Below are 13,431 nucleotides of genomic sequence, written 5' to 3'. Positions count from 1 at the left end.
GTATAAAAGAATTGCATTTTGAATAAATATTTATAAAGTTTTATTTCCGTCATCTATATTAAGATGTTGTCAAGTCTAATCAATACTTTATGGTGATATAAATGATTTATTAGTTCATATTTTGTATTCCTATAAATTATTCATTATAATTTAGAATAATTATAAAATTCACACTCCCCAAAGTTTATCAATTTTACGCATTTTCTTATAGAAATATACAAATTTACAATTTTTTATAGAAAACAAAATCAATCTATGCATTCGGAATAGTCTATTTACATATAATTTGCCATGGTAATATACATCATATTCCACTAATATTTTTACATTCATATTTTACCTTTCTTAAAATTTATGGTAAGTCAAATTGAGACTCTTATGGGTGGACGGAGGGAATACTATATATATATACTCTATTGATCCTTCAACTGCCGCCTGCGCGCCGCCCTTGAGTTCAGACGCGAAAACACCGTCACTGCGCGCATCAACACATAATTATATGCAGATAAATTTTTGTTGGATTCCGAAGACCCCAAAAGCGGGTCTTCATATACCTCCGCCTCCTGTCCGAATCCAGAGACAGAGGCGGAGCTTTCCCCTCTATTATCTTCTCCACGCATTCTTCTCTCTTCGGGCTCTGACAGAGCCCGCTGGCGCCGCTCTATCTCGGCCAGCATTTGCTCTACAATCCCCGTCTCTTCGTCCACCAGGAAGTCGTCGTCTCCATACCACCGCGCTGCCAAACAGTAGGCCACGAAATTCCCAACACTCAAACACCCCAAAAAAATATAATACTTGTCGAGGCGACTGTCTTCTAGATCCTTCTGAAACCACTTTCCGCTAAACACAAAGACACAAACTATGCTCAGATATCTACCAACCCCCATCATGATCTCGACAAACGGCGGCCCGAATCGGAACAAACTCTCCAAAACCTGAGATTTGTAGAACAGTTGCAGCCCATCTCCGGCGAGTCCTCCCGTTATCCCCAGCAGCAAGTAGCGCGGGGTTAGCCAGTACACGCTCATGCCAGTCCGGTGCTGCCTTCGTTCTGCTGCGGTTGCCCAGGCCACTGCGCAGCACAGCGTGCAACAAAACATCCCAATTCCGATTCTCACCAGTTCCATTTTCTGCTCACTGTAACGTTTCAGACGCGTGATTGTGTAGTCAGATATTACCAAGACTACGGCCTGTGTGAACCTCTGAAGATTGGCGAAGAAGATGATGTTGCGTATGTTTCCGCCGTTGAGGCTGTAGGCTTCTTCCAAGAAGAAGGTGCTGCCCGAAGCGGCAACCAGGCTCAGAGTGAGGAAACACGACCATAATGGGAGCATCTTCAACAAAAGCTTCACTCTCCTCACTTGCTCAACGGTGGAAGGGACGGCCTCGCCTCCTTGCACGACCGCCGCTCTATCTACCCACCTGGGAATTAGATTCAATCAAGATCTGTTTTCCTTCTTTAATTTTAGTATTTATAATATTTCACATTTTAATTCTATTTTACAACAAATAAGACAATGTAGTCCTTACGATCAATCAGTGTTTCTTTTTCGTAGTTTTTAAATAGGACGCACGCAGAAAATTAATTTGGAGAAGCTAAAATCGATTTTTTACGCTTAACGAAATGTATAGCGTAGTTAATTAAATAGGTGCCCCTACCCCTAAATCCGCCCATGCCTACAAAATAATGAATGATCAAATCAAGATTATCATGTGCATTTCACTTCAGGTATGCACAACGAATAAGAGATTGCCATGAACAACAATAAAAGTTCTATTTTACTATTTCGGTCCGTCCGATAATAAGAGTTTTATTTTACTTTAGTAAGTAGGCTTCACATTTCACTAACTTATTCCACTCACATCTTTATTATAAAACTAATATATGTAGTGAGACCCATATTCCAGTAACTAATTCAATTCATTTTTCTTTACATTTCTTAAAACTCGTGCCATAACTAAATAGGACTCCTATTGCGAGATGAAGACATATATAAGAACTAAACCCTAGTCTTCCAGGGGTTTGGTATGCTCACATTAAACCTTAATGAATATCTACTTTAAAATCAAATGGTTCAATCTTTTACTCCCTCCATTCCCTCATTATTGAGTCATTTTTTTCATTTCGGAAAGTTCCCTCATAGTTGGGTCATTTCCATATATAGTACTCCCTCCGTCCCACAAAGATAGTCTCACTTTGACCGGGCACGAGTTTTAAGAAATGTAATGAAAAGTGAGTTGAAAAAGTTTGTGGGATGTGGGTCCTACTTTTAAAGTATTAGTTTTATAATAAAATGTGAGTAGGAATGAGTTGGTGGAATATGGGGCCCACTACCAAAAATGGTAAAAGTGAAATGAGACAAACTTTGTGAGACGGACGGAAATGGAAAAATGGGACAATCTTTATGGGACGGAGGGAGTAACTTTTTTTGTTTCTCTTACTTTATTCTTTCTACTTTATTCTCTCTATATTTTTTTCTCTCTTACTTTCTAATCTATTTGGTTAACACATTCAACATCCTTTACTAAAACTCCCGTGCCGAAAAGTTTTGCCTCAACTATGGGGGAACAGAGGGAGTATTTAATTAAGTTGATCAACTTTTTAATTAACATTACTAGACAACTTACATGTGAATATCTGAACAAAACAATTTTCTACCCACCTCAACCATGGAACACGAGGCGGGATATGCAGGTCGCCATTAAAGTTGTGGAACAACCCCTCTGGAGCTTGCGGATACTCGACTTTTCTCTTTGCAACCGCCTTGACAAGGACAGATCCAACGCCTCTGAGAGGGTTCGGAACCGTGGAGACGAAGAGGTAATATTTGGTACCCAGCAAGAACAGTAAGAAGCTAGATCCCATCATGGCCACTAACACTAATGCGAGTTTCCTAAACCCGTAATCCGCTAAAGGCCCAAACTGTGCGAAAATGGCGGCAATGAACGCGACAAAGTACCACCAGAACATGCTGCGCCTCTCATCCGTGAGGTGGGCGGCTGCGGGGGCTACAGTGACATTCCTCGGCCGCAGCTGATCGTCAAGAAACGCACGCAGTGTGAAAGTTTGTGCTGCTTGCGCTAGAGTCATAAGGGCCAGTGCTGGGTAGAATAAATGGACATCGAGGCGTTGCTCGTTGTTTCCGACTTGCAGAGCGTTGAGCAACAATCCCTGCCAAAATTAGACCAATTATTCGTAAATCAGGTTGATATGTTTACCCAAAATTTAGGGTTAATCGACAATTTCATCAAGAGATTTTTCATGTTGGGTAGATATGTTAGGTTGGTGTCACCCTATAGTTGTCAATATTAGTATGGAAATAATATTCTCTCCGCCATTAAAACTCTCATATTTTTCATCTCGTCGCTGCATATCTCATTTCACTTTTATTATACGTAGTATTTAGTAAATAGATTACACGTTCTAGCAGTTGGAAAAAAAAACATGTAAGTCTCAAGTATGTTGAGAAGAAAACATGTGAGTCCCAAGTATTTTGGGAAGAGAATACCATTTATAATATAGAGTACCAATAAGTATAGTTCCAAGGTATAGTTATATCTAGTGTCCTATAAATACTATGTACTCCATGCATCAACAACAATTCAAATCAATCAAAATGTAGTCTTCAAGAGTTCTTCAGTTTTATTTTCCGCATTTTACTTCCAACATGGTATCAGAGCAGCTAACGATCCTTAATTCGTTAGTTTGTTCCAAACCAAAAAAACAAAAAGCAAAAAAACAAAAAAAAAACCAATCACAGTATTGAGAGAGCCAGATCTGAGTTCGGTTCATGGCTGATCTGTGTTTGGTTGGAAAAAAAAAATTCAAAACTATCCAAAATCTCCTTCAAAGATGTTCCCTGGCTACGGCAAGAATTTCACCTAAATCCTTCACAAATTCACCTAAACAAACCAAAATCAAAAACCACCCCTGAGATCTAATTACCAACCATCCAAAGATAGCTCTTTGCCAGCATCAGTGGATCCATCAGGAGAGGATGCCATTGGGAAGAAAGGGAAGCTCTAACACTTGGCTGGAGAGAAGACCGCCGGAAAAGGAGCCGACGATAGAATAGTCGCTGACCATTGAGACAGCCACCAGAAAAGACGAAGCATCCACCACTGAGAAGGTTGTCACTGATTTCGGAACTGTAATGGTCGGGTGAAGAGGGTCATGAAAAAAAAAGGACAAGTTATCCGGCTGAGAGGGCGAGAACCTTACCAACCGGACAACTTGTAATAGAAACACCCTTGGAGCGAATGGCGAAGGAATTATTGGTGCAAGGGCGCCTAGAAGATTGATGAAAAGAGAGAAACAGCTGGAGCTTGAATTCATCTGAGAAAAGATGGGGCAGGTCGTGAAGAAGAAGAAGAAGAAGAAAGGGAGACCGGCGAAGGCAGATCCCAAGCAGACGGAACGCGACCTGCGGCGGAGCCACCGCCGCCGCAGTGTGAAGTACGTCTTCGACCTAGACGACTACTCCGACGAGGACGAAGTGTTCGCGGACGAAGATGACCAGCGCCGGAGGGAGAAGAAGCTGAAGCACCTGTTCAAGCTCCATAGAGGCGGCAAGCCCGAGCCAACTTATCAGCGCGTGCAGCAGGCGTCGTGCTCCTCCGACGAGGAGCCCTCGAAGAAGCAGAAAATTGGCGAAGAAATGTGTTAGGAACCTAAATTCCTAACGAACCGATTAAACGGAAAATAACAAGGAGAGATTCCGTCGGGCAGCCGGTGGCGTATGGAATTTAGGATTCAACGTATCACACATGGAACTTGGCCAAAATAATGTATTCATTGAATGATAAAAATGATAATAACATCTCCTATTTATAATACTCTAATAGTACTACTCTAACTTATTGAATAAGAAACAAAATATATGAAAAGATATGCAAAATCCTAATATATTTAAACTAATTAAATAAAAGATATGCAAAACCCAAATATATCTAAACTAATTAAATGAAAGGCTCGTAACAAAATGGACGAGGATGTGGATGACAGAAATGATATGACGAGGAGGAGAGGAAGCTCATGGTGGTCTACTAGAGAGGTTATCGCCGGGCAAGAAAGAGCAACCGTCGGGAAAGGCAAACGCCGATGGGAGGAGACCGCGGAGGCCGTGGGCATGAAAACCTTGCCAAGAGAAAAAGGCGGTTGGTTGTGTTGCAGCAGCAACTGGATCTGTATCAACGCTGTTTAACGAACCATCCGGCCGAGGGGGAGAGGAATACCACTGCCGGATAGTTCCACCCACAATCCCGAGAAACCTGAAGGAGGCGGCTCATCAGAAGATGGAGTAGCCATGCCCGGAGAAGAAGGTTGCCAGAAGGAACGACTAGGAGCTGGCTTAAAAGATGCCCACAAGAGAACAAGAAGTGGAAGTCTCGCCATTGCCGAGAAAGAGGTTGAGAAAGAAGGAGAAAGAAGGCGCTCGTTTGAAGGGGAGCCGCGAAGGAGAAAGGAGGCGCTTGTTTAAAGTCGTTCGTTTGTAAGAAAGAGTAATTTGGGCTATTGCTGTTGGGCCCAAGAAGAAGAAAAAAAGAATTCGTTAATTTTCAAGAAAGAGTAATTTGGGCTATTGTTATTGGGCCTAAGAAGAAGAATAAAATGAAAAAAGGGCTCATATGAGTTTGAGCTGGAATGGGCCAAGAATGGCCTTCCAAAATGAAGCTTTGGGCTGCAAATTAAATTCAGTCCAAGTGAACTACTCGACACGAGTCAAAACTGTCATCAGAAGAGAAAAAAAAATTGTCTAAAATGGCTCCTGGATATGAGCAAAAACTGTCTAAGAACGCTCCTAGCTACGGGTTAAAACTATCTAAGATGCTAATTGATACGAGCTAAAAATGTCTAAGAAGGCTCCTTGACATGAGTTGAAACTGCCAACAAAAAATTGAAGAACTGTGACACGAGTTAAAACTGTCAACAAAAAAATGAAGAAGCTCCTTGAAATGAGTCTAAACTTTCAATGATGAAGAGCTCCTTGATAAGAGCCTAAACTTTCAATGAAGAAAAACGAAGAAGCTCCTTGAAACGAGTTTAAACTTTCAATGAAAAAAAAAACTCCTTGATACGAGTATAAACTATCAAGATGAATTGAAGAAGCTCTATGATACGAGCATAAACTGAAAAGTGAAGAACTCCTGAATACGAGTATAAACTATCTATAAAAGTGAAGATCGTGCAAGTTAAATGTTGAAAAAACTCGATACTTAACTTGAGGGGGAGTGTTGGAAAAAGAACATGTGAGTCTCAATCTCAAGTATATTGGGAAGAAAACATGTGAGTCCTAGATATTTTGGAAAGAGAATACCATTTATAATGTAGAGTACCAATAAGTATAGTTCCTAGGTATAGTTATATCTAGAGTCCTATAAATACTATGCATTCCATGCATCAACAACAATTCAAATCAATCAAAATGTAATCTTAAGAGTTCTTCAGTTTTATTTTCCGCATTTTACTTTTCAACATTACCTAACTTTTAATTATAAAACTAATACTGTATTTAAAACGAGTCCATGCTTTACTTACTTTTTCACCAATTTTCCTTCGTACTATTTCTTAACGTATATCGATTTAAATCAGACAGGAGGGTCTTTCTTACTGTAATACCTCTACGCGGAAATTTTCACATTTTTTTATTGTTAATTTTGTCGAAATTATCCGAAATCATATTTGGCCCTCACTAAATTGATGCAGTCAAAGACTTAAAATGTTAAAATGAGTAATAAAAGTAAATGAGAAATGTCAAAATATATACTACCATGTCGTATTCAAGATGTCCACATTCTAGTTAAATATTTAGATGAATAGAGAGGAGAGATGAATTTATTTCCAATATAGAAAGTGGATATCTTGAGTGGAGTGGGAAGAACGGAGTACTTACATTATTTTATCTATAATTTCATTTTGGTATACGGAAAATTTCTACTCACGATGATGCAAACTGCGGTGGAGAAAACCGCCATTTTGAAGCGGCCGGTGTGAACTTCGGCGACATAAGCGAAGAACGCCACCAGAAGCGCGGCCGATCCTTCCTGCAAATTCACGACCACAACAGCTCGCCGGAAGTTGTAATCCCCCCACGCGCTGGTGAGGCGCGTGATCAAGATGTTCAGAAACGTCTTCTCCACCAACTTGTAGCTGAATATGAGGCCTGTTTGTTTAGCACAATTAATATTAATTCTGAAAGAATCTGTCTGTAAATTTTGCGATGATTAATCTCACCTAATATGAAAACGATGGATTTGGTGAAGACAACGTAGTCGCGACACCATTCGCGGATGAGTTGGACGAGCTTCATTGCTGTGTAAAATATTCTGGATAAGCCATTGCGCCGGTAAGTAGATATGTATGTGGTTAGGTGAAAGAGAAAATAGTACTCCCTCCGTCCCGACTAAGATGACACATTACTTAGCCGGCACGAGATTAATTTTAGGAGCTATTAGTTAAAGTGTTTAATTGGAGAGAGAATGTGTGTGTAAGTATTAAATTAGAGAGATAAAGAAAGATGGATATTTTAATAGGAGTGAGAAAAAGTTGTTGAGTGTATTAATCGAAGAGAGAAAGTTACCAATAAAGGAAATGTGTCATCTTAGTTGGGACAAACTAAAAAGGAACCTTTTTATTTAATTAATAATTATTTAAATTTAAAATATATTACACTTGTCATTATATCAACCACAAGATCTTCTAATGTAATAGTTAAAAATTGGTCTCAATTTTGGATTGGTAATTAGTTAGCAATTGATTACATCCCTACCTATACACATATATTTTATAAAAGACGTGAGTGGATCTATTTTATCGATAAAGAACTATAATTATGTTCGTTTAATTCTACAGGTTATGTAGTGTAGTATAAAAAAGTTTTCCAAAATTTATAGATGTTTCCTCTTTTGTTCAATTCTTTAATATGATACAGTAGGTTTTTATCTCCATGAGTTAATAATGGAATATTGTAGTCTATGATTAATTTTTTCATATTATTATTGATCTAGGAGAGTGATCAATTGCTAACTCATCATTTCATTGCTAACTACAACTAATTTAAGGTCATAGGATTTTAGAAAACGTGTGGTCTACAATTTGCCACGTGTAATTTTTCATTTTTATTAATTAAATCGAAAAAGATTAAAAAAAAACTCCAAATTAGGGTTTTGGATGAAAATGTCAATATAGTATTCCGAAAATATCAACACAATGCTTTGAGAATGTCAACACAATGCTTTAAGAATGTTAATCCATTGCTTATATTGACATTCTACATGTATTATATTGACATATTTTATATTACATGTTGACATTTTCTGCTTATACGAAAAAATTAAAAAATTTTGAAATTTTTTTCAAATTTTGACGTCGAAATATATGCATGTATGATATCGTTGGAATCCTTATGAAATTATCTTTAATTTGATATATGTAATATAAATTTAAAGTTTTGAGATTTCTTTTAAAAGTTAATTATAATTAAACATGTAGTTAATTGACATTCATACCCCTAGTGATATTTTTTGGAATTAATCCTATGGCCTTATTGACGTTTTTCGTTAATCGTATTGACATTTAGGGATTAATGATCTAAGCCCTTAATTTGAATATCTAATGGCTATTATTTAGTTGTAGTTAGCAATTAAGTTATGAGTTAGCAATATAACACTCCCCTATTGATCTATTTACTATATACTACTCCATTTTTGTTTACCATTTTCATTATATTGTTTCTAATTTCATTAACTAATTTATAATCTAAATTAATATTTTGAAAATATCTTAATCCGTGCAGCACGGGTGTTATATTGGTTACTACTAACATTCTTATTTGACGACTAAACATCTTAACAGTATATCATTCTTTTCTCCTTGTGCATTTATTTATGATGTTAACTTTGCAACCACTAGCATACGTGTCATCCTTCCTTCCACAGTCATTCAAATTTTGATTAGTTGTGCATTTATTTATGATGTTAACTTTGCAACCACTAGCATACGTGTAATCCTTCCTTCCACACAGTCATTCAAATTTTGATTAGTCGTCTGAGGGTATACGCTGTCCTACTTCCTCCGTTCCTTAAATTTTATCTTATTTTAACCGAGCACGAGTTTTAAGAAATATAATAAAAAGTGAGTTGAAAAAGTTAGTGGAATATGAGTCCTATTTTTATATATTAATTTTATAATAAAATATGAGTAGGAATAATTTAGTGGAATATGAGATCCACTATAAAAAAATGGTAAAAAGTGAAATGAGACAAATTTTATGGGACAGACGAAAATAGAAAAATGGGATAAACTTTCATGGACGAAGGGAGCAGTTGCTAGTCAAAATAAGATATAAATACTTATTTGGATTTGAAATACTATTTTTTTAATTTGAACATATCTAATTTAGAAAATGAAGTGAAGTCCGAAAATGTCAAAGGGTTGGAGCATGGTTTATTTCCATGAAATTTCTCATTGTAACATAAATTAGGATATGTAAATATATATAATTTCAAATTGCAAATTTCAAATTTTCAAGTTTTTATTTGATGTTATAATAATTATTCATTTTTACAATAAATATAATTCTCTTTATCCCTAGCTATTTGAGGCATTTCCTTCGGGTACGAATTTTAAAAAATTGGTGTTTAAAAATTAAATGGAGAGATAGTAAAGTATGAAAGATTAAATAAAATTTTTATTCTCGAATCCAGCGATGAAGCTAGTCCAACTCATCCGTCAATGGTGTCGTGACAACCTTGTCTTCACGAAGTCCATCGTTTTCATCTTAGGTGAGATTAATAATCATAGCGAAATTTATCGACGGATTCTTCTAGAACTAATATTGATTGTGCTAAATAAGCGCAGGCCTAATATTCAGCTACAAGTTGGTGGAGAAGACGTTTCTAGATATCTTGATCACGCGCATCACCTACGAGTGGAAGGATTACGACTTCCGGCAGGCTGTCGTGGTCGTCAATTTGCAGGAAGGAACAGCCAAGCTTCTGGTGATGTTCTTCGCTTACCTCGCTGACGTTCACTCCGGCCACTTCAAAATGGCGGTTTTCTCCACCGCAGTTTGCATCAGTGTGAGTTGTATTTTCCATATGCCAAAAATGAAATTCTACATGAAATTTGCGTGGAGGTAGGTTGTAGACAAATAAAAAATTTTGGTAGATGCTTTATTTAGCTCAATTTTCTTAAAATCGAATAGGTGCTCCCTCCGTTTCTTCATGGTTGAGTCATTTTATCATTTCAGGCAGTTTCTTTATAGTTGGGTCATTTCCTTATATGGTAACTTTTTCCTCTCTCTTACTTTATTCTCTCTACTTTATTCACTTTATACTTTATTCTCTCAAACTTTTCCTCTCTCTTACTCTTTTATCTACTCCCTCCGTTCCATAGTAGTAGAGTCATTTTGTCATTTTGGTACGTTCCATAGTAGTAGAGTCATTTCCCTTTTTTGGTAAAAGTCAACACATTTCTTCCCACCTACTTTACTCTCTCTTACTTTATTCTCTCTACATCTCTCTACCTTTTTCATTTCCTACTTTATTCTTCATTTACTTAACTCACCTAACACAATTTTTCTTAATCTCAGTGCCGAAAAGAAATGCTTCCACTACTATGGAACGGAGGGAGTATTTATTTACACACCCAATATTTATTTCTAAAACTCGGTATCGAAAAGTTCCGCCTCAACTATGAAGAAACGGAGGGAGTACTGTATATTTACTACGGATATTATAAAATTAGTACACTATATTAACTTATTTTAGAATTATACTTATGTATGTTTTGACCTTTCTCATTTACTTTTATTACTCATTTAAACATTTATTCTTCCTTCTTGATCAAATCAATTTTTTGCAATTATTTTTTATTTTTTCTCTAATTTCAGCACCTCCTAAATCCTCCTATATTTGACAATTAGTCCTTTTCTCTGCGTCAGTTTAGTGAGGCTATGATTAGAGATAATTTGACAAGATTAACAATAGAAAGAAAAATGCGAAAATTTCCATGTATAAGGTATAACAAATTTACAATAAGAAAGACACTCCCGTCGTTTGCAATATGTCTCATTTAGGATCGATGTACGTTTTAAGGAATATGAAGGAAAATGAGTGAAAAAAAATTACACGGACTCAATTTATACTAATTATAATCAAATAAAAGAAATGAGAGTTTTAGTGGCGTATGGAGAGAAATTTACCATGGAATTGTCTACTACAGGGTGACATCAACCTATCATAGCTACATACATGAAAAATCTGTTGATGAAATTGTTGATTAAACCCCAAATTTCGGGTGAAATACATATCTACCTAATCAGAATTAACTGGTCTAATTCTGGCAGGGATTGTCTCTCAACGCTCTGGCAGCTGGAGACGACGATGAATCGCTTGAGCTTCGTCTGTTCTACCCTGCATTGGTGCTCCTGACTCTGGCGGAAGCAGCGCTGCCATTCACACTGCGAGCATTTCTTGACGATCAGCTGCGGCCGAGGGATCTCACCGCAGCCGCCCACCTCACGGATGAGAGACACAGCATGTTCTGGTGGTACTTTGTCGCCTTTGTTGCCGGCATTTTCGCTCAGTTTGGTCCTATAGCGAAATTCAAGTTTACGGAACTCGCACTAGTGTTAGCTGCCATGGTGGATTTTTGCTTCATATTGTTCTTGCTGGGTACCAGATACTATTTCTTTGCCCCCACAATTCCGAACCCTTTCAGAGATGTTGGATCCGTCATCGTCAAAGCTGTCGTGAAGAGAAAAGTCGACTATCCGCAAACTCCAGATGGCGATCAGCATATCCCGCCTCGTGTTTCATGGTTAAGGTGGGTTGACAAGGTTTTGTTGAGATATTCATATTCATTAAACCAGGGTTTGTCGGTGCATTAGTATGATATTGTCCCGCTTTGTGCGAAAGTCATAATTTTGCTCATAGGATACCACTTTTACACTTATACTCCAGATTGCTTTGCACACCACAAGACCAAGATCACACATGGGATACCACTGTTACACTTATATATTGCTTGCACATTTGTTAATTCTCCAATGTGGGATAACTGTTGAGCCCCCACAAATGTGATCATACCTAGCCCACTAAAACACTAGGGTTTAGTTGTTCACCACCCTTATAGGGCGATCTAAGTATAGAAATATAAAAGCTTTTATTTCCTATTTTTACAAGATCTTGATTGAATCTAATTCCCAGGTGGGTAGACAGAGCGGCGGTGGGACGAGGAATCCAGCTGGGGAAGGTCGACGACCCTTCCACCGTCGAACAAGTGAGGAGAGTGAAGCTTTTGTTGAAGATGCTCCCATTATGGTCTTGTTTCCTCACCTTGAGCCTGGTTGCCGCTTCCGGCAGCACCTTCTTCTTCGAAGAAGCCTACAGCCTCGACAAGGTAAGCATACGCGACATCATCTTCTTCGCCAATCTACAGAGGTTCACTGAGTTAGTAGTCTCGGTAATATCCAACTACACAGTGGAGCGTCTGAAACGTTACAGTGAGCAGAAAATGGAGCTGGTGAGAATCGGAATCGGGATGTTTTGCTGCACGCTGTGCTGTGTGGTGGCCTGGGCCACCGCAGCAGCACAAAGGCAGCGCGAGACTGACATAGGCATGTATTGGCTAACCCCGCGCTACTTGCTGTTGGGGATAACGGCGGGACTCACCGGAGATGGGCTGCAACTGTTCTACAAATCTCAGGTTCTGGAGAGTTTATTCAGATTCGTGCCGCCATTTGTGGAGTTTGTGACGGGGGTTGGTAGATATCTGAGCATCGTTTGCGTTGTTATCTTCAGCAGAAAGCCGTTCGAGTGGTTTCAGAAGGATCTAGAAGATAGTCGCCTCGACAAGTATTATATTTTTTTGGGGTGTTTGAGTTTTGGGAATTTTGTGGTCTACTGTTTGGTGGCGCGGTGGTACGGATACGACAACCGTTGGTCGAGTTAGAGGTGCGCCAACAGACTCTTTCTGAGCCCGGAGAGATAAGAATGTGTGGAGAAGATATAGTGGAAAGCTCCGCCTCTGTCTCCGGCTTCGGACAAGAGGCGGATGCATCTGAAGATCCGCTTTCAGGGTCTTCGAAATCCAACAAGAATATATCTACACGTATAGTTATGACGGTGTTTTTGCGTCTGAAGACGAGGGTAGAACGCAGGCTGCGGCTGAAGGATCATGTTACGAACGCACCAACTCCCGATCCCCCGGCGGAGGTTCTTGATGACAGCCATGAAGAAACAGTGGTGTCGACCGGGTTCACAGGTGAAGCAGCGGAGTAGCAGAATGAAGAGTTGAGCAATGCAGCGATGGAGAAGGCTCCGACGGGAAGGCAGCTCCGACCTCGGGAGAGTCTGAAGCAGCCTGACCGCCTCCGTGATTACAGCTCCAAATAAAGGCGTCGAGCAGCTCTTTATTTTATTTTATTT

General features: G+C 38.7%; 2 protein-coding genes across 2 annotated transcripts; one reads left to right on the top strand and one right to left on the bottom strand.

Annotated features, from left to right (window-relative positions):
• Positions 1 to 413: 413 nt before the first annotated feature.
• LOC125206970 (protein NRT1/ PTR FAMILY 5.6-like) lies at positions 414 to 7,310 on the bottom strand. The gene is made up of 4 exons (XM_048106183.1): positions 7,235 to 7,310; positions 6,943 to 7,163; positions 2,664 to 3,172; positions 414 to 1,422 (listed from the first exon to the last, which is right to left on the bottom strand). Exons 1-4 carry the CDS (start codon positions 7,308 to 7,310, stop codon positions 414 to 416), a joined length of 1,815 nt encoding a protein of 604 aa, XP_047962140.1.
• A 2,397-nt stretch (positions 7,311 to 9,707) lies between these two features.
• Positions 9,708 to 12,955, top strand: LOC125206969 (protein NRT1/ PTR FAMILY 5.6-like). The gene is made up of 4 exons (XM_048106182.1): positions 9,708 to 9,783; positions 9,860 to 10,080; positions 11,349 to 11,827; positions 12,211 to 12,955. The coding sequence occupies exons 1-4, from the start codon at positions 9,708 to 9,710 to the stop codon at positions 12,953 to 12,955; spliced, it is 1,521 nt and encodes a 506-aa protein (XP_047962139.1).
• Positions 12,956 to 13,431: the final 476 nt, after the last annotated feature.

This window comes from Salvia hispanica, chromosome 2 (genome assembly GCF_023119035.1).
Source record: "Salvia hispanica cultivar TCC Black 2014 chromosome 2, UniMelb_Shisp_WGS_1.0, whole genome shotgun sequence".
Classification (NCBI taxonomy): domain Eukaryota; kingdom Viridiplantae; phylum Streptophyta; class Magnoliopsida; order Lamiales; family Lamiaceae; genus Salvia; species Salvia hispanica.
The sequence above is the reverse complement of the archived record's forward strand: the minus strand, read 5'-3'. Positions and strand labels throughout refer to the sequence as shown.

What these genes read in the sequence shown, in the direction of transcription:
- LOC125206970 (XM_048106183.1), bottom strand. Translation starts at nt 7,310, where the DNA reads ATGAAGCTCGTCCAACTCATCCGCGAATGGTGTCGCGACTACGTTGTC. An exon ending in ATCCATCGTTTTCATATTAG is followed by an intron (nt 7,164 to 7,234) that starts GTGAGATTAATC and finishes CTAAACAAACAG; the next exon opens with GCCTCATATTCAGCTACAAG. An exon ending in CCTCGTGTTCCATGGTTGAG is followed by an intron (nt 1,423 to 2,663) that starts GTGGGTAGAAAA and finishes TCTAATTCCCAG; the next exon opens with GTGGGTAGATAGAGCGGCGG.
- LOC125206969 (XM_048106182.1), top strand. Translation starts at nt 9,708, where the DNA reads ATGAAGCTAGTCCAACTCATCCGTCAATGGTGTCGTGACAACCTTGTC. An exon ending in GTCCATCGTTTTCATCTTAG is followed by an intron (nt 9,784 to 9,859) that starts GTGAGATTAATA and finishes AAATAAGCGCAG; the next exon opens with GCCTAATATTCAGCTACAAG. An exon ending in CCTCGTGTTTCATGGTTAAG is followed by an intron (nt 11,828 to 12,210) that starts GTGGGTTGACAA and finishes TCTAATTCCCAG; the next exon opens with GTGGGTAGACAGAGCGGCGG.